Source organism: Anneissia japonica, unplaced genomic scaffold, assembly GCF_011630105.1.
Source record: "Anneissia japonica isolate Jap-2015-1 unplaced genomic scaffold, ASM1163010v1 scaffold1764_len714935_cov166, whole genome shotgun sequence".
NCBI classification, from domain to species: Eukaryota; Metazoa; Echinodermata; class Crinoidea; order Comatulida; family Comatulidae; genus Anneissia; species Anneissia japonica.
The window spans coordinates 256,705-266,257 of record NW_022757468.1 but is presented as its reverse complement, the minus strand read 5'-3'; the positions used below and the strand labels follow the sequence as shown (position 1 = coordinate 266,257).

General features: G+C 36.5%; 1 protein-coding gene across 8 annotated transcripts in view; it reads right to left on the bottom strand.

Moving 5' to 3' along the window:
- The window catches only part of LOC117124774 (D-aspartate oxidase-like), a 26,609-nt gene that overhangs the window by 8,010 nt on the left and 9,046 nt on the right, over positions 1-9,553 (bottom strand). For 2 of the 8 annotated variants that reach the window (XM_033271100.1, XM_033271102.1), the window contains exons 2-3: positions 946-1,206; positions 403-517 (exon numbers count right to left, since the gene is read on the bottom strand). In XM_033271100.1, coding sequence (XP_033126991.1) covers positions 403-517; positions 946-1,133 — 303 coding nt within the window. In that variant the 5' untranslated portion in view covers positions 1,134-1,206. Of the gene's footprint in view, positions 1-402; positions 518-945; positions 1,207-6,741; positions 6,972-9,553 lie in introns of those variants that run through there. The other 6 variants (XM_033271097.1, XM_033271103.1, XM_033271096.1 and 3 more) reach the window with 5 other exon arrangements.

The following is a 9,553-nucleotide window of genomic DNA, read 5'->3' as shown; positions in this document are numbered from 1 at the left end:
CCTCGACGAGGGGGCCGATGTCCCTGACGGGATCAAAGTGTGCGTGGTCGGAAGTTTCTCAAAAATATATCGAAAGTGGTCCAGGGGGCGAAGCCCTTAAAAAGCTTATTTAATTGATTTTAGAGTCTACTATTGTGTAGACAATAACTCTAATTTTTCTTTGGCAAAAGAGGGGGGAGGAGCTCTCCCTGACGGGGGCCCTGCAACCGCCCACTACTAGCGCCACCCCTACTCCCTGAATTGACTTCTTCCAACATGGGACCCCTGAAATGGAACATATTTCAAGGAAAACAGACCTTTCATTATGGAACATCTATGAATTGGAACCTACTACATAAAGAGCAACATAACTAATTTTCAAAACTTTAATTAACATAGGTTATCTTGTGCAGTCTATGTCACCTGTGTGTTATGTTTGCTGAGGTAGTAGCCTGAGAGGATCTGTACGCAAGCAGCACCAGTGTCTTCACTCCGAACCAGAGATTCCAAATATTTTTCAGTTCTCAAGATCCAGTCCCTGAAAAAGAAAGTTATTTCAAATTTAATGTGATGTGCAGTTTAAGTAGTTCCCAGCAATGTAAAAAAAATATATAATGATTATGAAAGACTTCTGGCTACTTTTTTTTTTATTGAAAATGATGAACAATATTCATAGTAGAAAATTATGTATTACTGTAGATAGAGCTCCAGTCAGTGGCATAGCTAAGAGTCTTGAAATGGAAGGGGACTGATAGGGGTGAAAGAATGTGAAGTGAGGGTGCGCTAGTTCACAAACATTAGATACTTGAGGGCAATTTTGCTTGCTTCAACATTTGGGGAGAGGGAATGACTGGGCCCCTCCCACAAGTAGCCTACTGGCCCTAACCCTTTACACCACAGCAATTTACCACCATACCTGAGTGATTTTCGACCACATGTACCAATGGTGGTCAGCAGGATGCTCACCTCTGTTTGTGATCTTGCGGCGTATTATTATCCAGCATACATTCCACCAATCCAGCAGCACCGTCACTTGTCGTGTGAGGTGACCATTTATCAGCTATGATAGTGACGTGTGCATTCAATGACTGTTGCACTACAATGGCAGTTGATAATCCGATGACCCCACACCCAACCACACACACTCTGGACATGGTGGCTGAATCTCAATACCTTAAAGTTGACAACGTCTAATGTCACTCCACTACGCAAGATTGTGAAAAAGAACTTTCAAGATGGATGAACAGAAATATGGTTTTATCGACCTTGAGTTTAGGGTTCTTAAATATCTTAGACTTTGATCTAATAACTGGTTCGGGTGATGTCTTACTGACAAAAATAAAGTGTTACTTCCGCAGCCAACCCAGTTAAGAGTACCAAAGGTAGCATACTAGGACCGTTATAACTGTTCCTCATCTATATGAACGACAAGGTTCAGTATTGATTCTGATTGTAAATTTCTGCTATATGCAGACGACAGTGCAATTTTATATTCCCATAAAGACCCAATTTCTATTTCTAACAAACTCAGTAAACATCTAGAAAAAAAAAGTTTTAATCTTTCTTATGATCATATTTTTTATCCCATTTGTACATTCACCTGATGAAGTCCACTGCGTGGTCAAAAGCTTGTGTAATAATAAAATTAGTTAGCCTGGAATGTGCTGTTTGTCTTTAATTAACTGTTATTATCCAGACTAACACGGCTACCCTATCTACTTCATCAACTGCATGACAAATTGTTCAATTTGTGCCTTTTTTAAATAACAATACATGATGATGAAATCAAAATAAATGTAATAAAAACAACCAAAGTTGTATATTTTTCCCAGCGGTATGACAGATACAGCAGAATGAATAGAGTATATGACTTGTAGAAATCAGAGTGAGGGTTACAGTATACATTTAAATTTTACAATCTATTTGTCTTTAATATTTTTTATGCATATCGCTACTATTATTTATAGATAATTTGTAATACAATTGTTCCTACATAAGTATGTTTAAAATAGGAATGTTATTTTTTGACCAATTTTTTTGATCTTTTTACGTTTTTATAGGGCCAAACTATTTGTCATTAATACTTATATTAATGTCACTACTATAAAATATATAAATGAAAAATAACGATTGATTTAAATTACACTTTTATATCAAATATGGCTAAAAATATAAATTTACAATTTCTGGACAGGGGAGGGCGCTGTTGACATGAGTCCCTACCTGAAAATATTCATTATGGTTCATAGTACATGTGTGCCAATGCTTTTATCAGTAAGTGCAATATTGAGCCAACTGCTCAACTATTGCCGGATTGTGATGTGGGGTATCAGGTCAAAACGGCAATAAACTAAAAAGGCAATAACCAAAACGGCAAGAATGCATTTCGGTCGCGATTCACAGCCTCACTATAGAACACTGAAGTACATGGTTTATTTACGGCGTTTTGTGGTAATTTAAAGGGTGTCTGATAAGATATTAAACTTTATTGCTCCAAAAAGGAATAAACGGGATTTATTTTATTTTAGTATGTGGGAACCTGTTTGCCTTTCTTACGATGCTTGATATATACATACTCATTTTGATTTTCTTTTTACCTTGGTGGTTATTTACAACTGTTATTGTAATATGATCATTCTTATAGTGTGTTTTGGCAGTGACGGACCGCAGAGTAAATTGCAGGGTATGCTAGGTATTGGCATATCTAGGATGTACAAGGGGATGCACGTCCTCCCCCTACCCCTGAAAAAATACTCGCCCATCCCCCAGTCGCGCCCCCGCCCACCAATCATGTTCAAGTAAATAAAAATCACTCATATCACCTTATTTTGCGAGTTACCGATCCCCCACTTTACCTTCCTAACAACATCAGCTCCCTTCCATTTCAAGACCCGCCATTGATGCTAGGGGCTGCTAGTGATAGGAAAAGTTCGTAAGCCTACTACACTACTATACAGAATCAGATTGAGTTCTATAGTCAAAATACAATGCATGTTATTTTTAATACCGGCATGGTTGTCTTCTCTTCAATGAATTCCTATTCCTCTATTCTAATTTCAATTCAAATAATAATAATTCAAAGTTTCTTCTATACCGGTCATATGTATGTAAATATATTAAACTTTAATCGATTAAGTTTAGGCTTATAGATGGAATACCCGATCGGCAGTGGAGGTCCCGATTTGTGAGAAGAGCATGCGCACATACTCTTGGAAGCACTGCTTACATTCCAGTGTTAAATTGGCTATTCTGACGCCACCACACGGTTGTCACAATTGCAAATTTAAACGCTGTAAGGGTATGCTCTGACTTCCATTGACTCACTGAATAAAGTGATTGGCTGGTATCGAAGACCGGCCATGCGGAAATTCTAAATACGATGCGATAGGTGCGACTGTGCCTTATCTTAGGTACCAAAGTAGGTCAAACATTGAAAAACGTTGCTATTCCAATGAATAGCATTTCCACTCGAAAGATTAGTGTGTGTATATATAAGATCCTGCCTAAGAAATGCTAAATAAAACGGAGAAACTGTAGTGTACTACAAATTTTTTATAAATTTGTTTTAGCCAGGGCAGGGAGTTGTTATAGTGACTATAACAACTCGGGTTATAGTGACTATAACAACTCCCTGGCCAGGGGCACTGCAACCTTGCTTGCCTTGGCGGTCCGACCTCCTTAGGACTCAGTGTGAAACAGGAGGTGTAGAAACAGAGACAGTAGCATTCTATATTGAAAACAATGTTTTTTTCCTCTTGCAGTCCCAAAAGTGAAAAGTCATGTAGGCCTATACAGTACATATTCTTTTTTATTCTTCATAATGAAGGCCTAAGACATCAGGTAGGTATTATATTAAATTAATTGTTAAATCAAATATACTTTTGTAACTGAATTTATTTAAACTATGCAATAAATTTACAGTTTAAGTACAGAACATTTCACACATATACTCTCGCGGCCGGCTAGATTAAAAGGCATCATCATCCTAATCCAAATCGCGAATTGTGTGTGAAATCTGGATGATCCATGTAGGCCTAAATTAAATTGAAATGAATTGTGTAACAATTTCTTCAACAAAATAACAAAATCGGAAGCATAGCAGCCAGAGACGAAGTTAATGATGGTAATGTATGAATGGTAGGTAAACACACACGTACACACTTCCATCGCATGTGTTGTACCTATAAACACTTGTCCTTGATCCATCAATCCCTACTAATTATAGACCTATTGTTGTATCAATTACCCTCTCCAAAATGTTTGAGTTATGCCTAATTGATTTATGTTTTAATGTCGATTTTGATCCATCCCAATTTAGGTTGTATATGGTAAAATCACCACAAAGGCAGCAGCCACTGTGAATGATGTATTTACAGATCGTAACAACCAAGGTTCAAATGTCTATTCTTGTTCCTTCGATGCTGAAGGAGCGTTTGATCAATTGCCACTCTATTATCTTTTATACATTAAATAATGTTATAAATGATGACTGGTGGCGATGTATGCACGCATGATACACTAGTATTATGTGTTAATGTTAAGTGAAATAACACGATCGGTAGAAATATCTTAATCCGTAAAGGCACAGGGCAAGGTGGCCTATCACCTCCTCTTATCTAACATTTTCTACAAGACCCGGTCACAGGCCTTCAGAATCTCGATTGTGGTATCATTATCGCAAAATCAAAGTTTAATGTATTCTGCTAGGCAGACGACTAGTTGCTCACTAGCTTAACATCGACTGGGCTTCAGAGCTTATCGTATAGGCCAATAATTATATTGTATCACATGGTCTTCGTTTTATTCCTACAAAAACCGTATGCACAATCTTTGGCAAATATACACTGACCCAAAAACCAATCTGTTTCTTGAATATAATTGTATCTTGAATATCACCGAGTCTGTTACGCATCGTGGGGTTACACTTAATAGTAATTTTAAAAGTAGGCTAAATCGCACATTGATTTTCAACGCATCCGTAACTGTCAAAAGGCCTTTTATTCACTACAAAGTGCAGGTATGTGTACACAGGGGTCGAGCACCGAAGTTAAGCTTCATGTTTGGAACAGTGTCTTAGTTCCAATTCTTGTATATAGTACTCAGTGTATAAATTCGCCTAACACTGTATATTTGGATAAAATACAAAGTAAATTATTCAAAGCAGCATTAGGTATCCCTAAGTGTTGTAGAACGACACCTCTGCTTCAGCATACTCTGAATCTCGCATAAGTTAAGGATATCATTTTATCTAATCAAATTGATCTCCTGTCGCAACTGGTTGTTAACGACTCAAATTGCAGAGTTTATTGTCATTTTCATAATTGCGAATAATATTAATACAATTATTAACTTAACAAAATCCTTTTAATTAACCTTGCTTCATGGTTAATTCTGGATACTTGTTTGTGTTTCGATCTTTTTAATTGTGAAATTTTTATGCCACTTTTTGTAGTTTCTGTATTTCACTTTCCCTTTGTTGGGGTTTATCGTTGAATAAATTGATTGATTGATTGATTGATTGATAATCGGATGTATCAAACATTAAAATCAAACAAATTTAAAAAAAATACAAATTTTGTGTTAGCATCACCTCAAGTAACATTGGAACTACCTATTTGTGGGAACGTTTCCTCTTCAATATCTTCTTTCATATCATTAAGTACTTTCATTTATGTTTATATTTATTATTATAAACATGCCCAGAACATTTACGATGACATGTAAACAAAACACCAAACAAGAAAAACAAACGTATGACAAACAAATGACATAATGAAAACTTTCCCTCTATTTTCGACAAAAGCTTATTAAGTTAATTTGACCTACATCTTATGCATGAACGCACTTACCGCAAAAAAACTCGAAATTCGTAGCTGCTATTGGCCGTAACCGCGTGACGTCATTCATTGAAAGTAAAAAACAGTTGATGATCAATGGTTATATAATAAGCAACCCCCATGGGACTTACATGGCAAGAAAGCTTAATTTATGAGCTACAATTGACTTTCACCCCGAAGTTTAGCGACCTGTCGTTGCAGAGTTATGGTAAAAAGAAAAAGGACACTCTAATTTCAACCTTTTTCCTATGCAAAAGCATAAGAGGTAGTCAACTTTAGAAGAAAAATGATCACTCAATTTTGCATTAATCGTAAGAATATATAGATGATTATAAAGCTTAAAACATCTAGTTTTATAATCCGATCGCCCCAGATTGCCAAATGAAACCCTTCAAATTATATAGTGGATTTTGTGAGAAAATGGGGTCCCGTTTTGACTCATTTATTGTGTTAAGGTGTGCAGTGAACCGTTCAGTGAGCAGATGTTTTCAAGTTTTCATTGCTATACAATACTTATTTAATATAAATTTTATTTAAGCATCTATAAACATGATAAACATATAATACCCTAAATAAAAACTCAACAAACGATAACATTAAACATGTTTCAAATATGTGTTTTACATCTTGTTCTAGATTTGCGGTCGCACTTTCGGCGCTCCATACACCGTTGCCTTTTTGGCCGTTCTGGTGAAAAAGTGTTGGTTTTGGTTTATTGCCGTTTTGGCTAGAGAGCTTCCGGACGCGAATTTGCGTAGGCTAGTCCTACGGCACGCCTAGCTGTATATTAGGTCAGCTGTATATTATTATAAGCATGGCCCTTGCCCTATAGACCTACTGGGGTATAACTGTAGCCATGACATGACCACTTCAATCAAGCCTTCCTTATTAGTAGGCCTAGGATAGGCTTACTGAAATTTCACACCTTTTTCCAAAGTAAAATCTAGTCTCCTTTCAAAGATTTGCCGTTAGGCCATACTGTAGCTGGCCGTAGCTATGCGTCTACTAGCCTACCGTAGTTGCGGATGCTTTCTATACTTCTTGCTTGGCGAACCGCGCCGACAATAGGCAGGTATTCAAAAAGTATGCCAAAACAGGATTCGGTTATGTTCGATGTCCATAAGCGGGCTACGTGGTTTGGAGTCTACTATTTCATTTCGGGTAGCTAGGAGGTACAAATGTATGAGGCGCCAATTGTAAATTTATTATTTAACACAATTATTTATATATAATTCATTATCAGGGGCGGATTTAGTGGGGGACGCCTGCGACGCCCCCCCCCCCTTATATCACAAAAAAAATCCGCTCCGGGCTAGCCTATTTACTATTCATGTTGCCCGGTTGTCTAGTGAAAAATTAGCAAGAAAAAAAAAACAAAAACAAAAACAAAAAAAAAAACCGGAATTTTTGAGACGATCCCTGCAATGAAGGTATCACAGCCCAAAAGTACACTGTAGCTAGTTTTCAACTCTCCACATGCAGTAAGTGTTGAATTATTAAGATGATCCCCTAGACATTCACCAACATTACAGGATGGCATGTAACGTTATCTCTTTCAACAGATGATAGTTTGATCGTTCAATCTGGTAGAACATTTTAATTCAAAAAATAGAACTTTTATATTCAATAACTAAATACTGGTGATCTTCAATGCTGTAGTTAGGCTAGCCTAGGCCCTACGTGGGGCGCTAGGGTCTCATCTAGGCTAGGCTAGGCCTACCCTAGCCGAGCTAGCCTAAATAAAGCACGATTTATTGCCATTGGGGTTAGTGACTTGATACCTATACATTCAACAGCTGATTGGCTTAGTTGATTTCTGGGTCCTTTGTTAAATATTAGAATGGCGATTAGAGGTAAGGGGCGTACGCCTCCCCCCCCCCCTCCCTATTTTTTTTGCCAAAAAATTACACCCACAGTGGTCCCCACTTTTTGGCAAAAAATATATAATGTCTGGAGATTTTTGTATGATTGGAAAGAAATGCAAGAAATGAAAGAGGAAAGGAGGATAAGGATGGGAAAGAGAATGTTTATCCAGTCCCCAACTGAGTTAAATTTTCTTGCGATTCACATTGGCGGATCTGGGGGAGGGGTAATGGGTCCTGACCACTCCCTTGGCCAAATAAAAAAAAGAAAAAAAAAGTCTAGACCTAACTTTTCAGGACCCGTGAGCTGATATTTTTTTTTTATGTTACAATAAGAAAATTAGAATTTTGAAGAACGTAAAAATAATTAAAACACACTTCAAGTGTCGGGAAAGCTTATTTCCTGCCATCTAGGAATCAAAATTTTCCCGGGGGATAACCCTCGGACCACCCTTTCTTTTTGGGATTTATCGATTCATGGAAAAAAGAATACGCGTGCAACTACTCATTTATTTATGTATGTATACACACATAAAAGAAGACATGAGAAAAATTTACCTGACCGTTTTCAAGAGGGGAAAACCTTGAATTTTGAAGAACTTAAAAAGTCATTTAAGAGACATTTCAGAAGTCAGGAAAGCTCATTTCCCGCATTCTAGAAATCAACATTTTTCCAGGGTAACCCGGGCCGATTTTTGCTTCGGAAGTCATTGATTCATTGAATCATTTTCAAGAGGGGAAAAACCTTGAATTTTAAAGAAATAAAAATTAATTAAAAGGCACCTCATAAGTCGGGAAAGCTTATTTCCCGCCTTCTAAGAATCAAAATTTTCCGGAATCCCCTTTTTTGGGATTTATTGATTCATGGAAAAAATCGTATGCAACTACTCAATTTGTTTATGTACTGTATGTATACACACATAAGGCCTATCTGCTGTAATAACAATGGGAAAAATTTACCTGATCGTTTTCAAGAGGGGAAAACCTTGAATTTTGAAGAACTTAAATTAAAGTCGCTAAAAGATACATCAGAAGTCGGGAAAGCTCATTTCCTACCATTTAAAAATCAACATTTTGCCTGGGAGAACCTGAACCTCCATAATTAAAAGACACCTCATTATATATAAATAACGAATTGACTAACTCATTATTTATAAATAACTGCTTTTACATTTCATTATATAAAAATAATAGCTGTCGCATAACCATTATATGTATATCTTGGACTTCAAACTCATTATATGAAATGCACACGTGTTATCGTGTCAAGGTCATTATATCTAAGTAATGGATTTTACTTCCAATATTATATATAAATAACCGTTAAAGTCGAGTGCCATTATATATAAATAATGACATCGTAGGAAGCATGGTTTATAAATAAAATTCGTTATGCAAATTACGAAGTAATAAATATTCACCAGTGCTCTAAAAGTTATAATTAGGGCCTATTCACCTATCGAAAATAGCAAAGCAAGGGATACAGCAGATTATTGAATCCAGTGGTGGCGCCAATAATAATAATAATAATAATAATAATAATAATAGTTCAATTAGACTAATTAAAAATATTTTGCGTTCTGTTATGACAAGTGCTCGTTTGTATAGCCTCATGATGCTTGGAATACATCGCGATAGGGGAAGCAACCTCGACCTTGACATCGTGGTTGACAGGTTTCGTGCAAAATTTCCAAAATATAGAATTTCACTTTGAAGAAAGAGGATTTGAAAGTAAATTAGGTTACATTGCAAACTCTTTGTTTCTCATTTTATTCAAAATGTTTTGGTTTTGGAAGCAGATTTCGACATTAGAAAACATAGCCTACATGAAGCCATATTATAGTAGCTCGATGCCTATCAAATAAGTAATAAAAA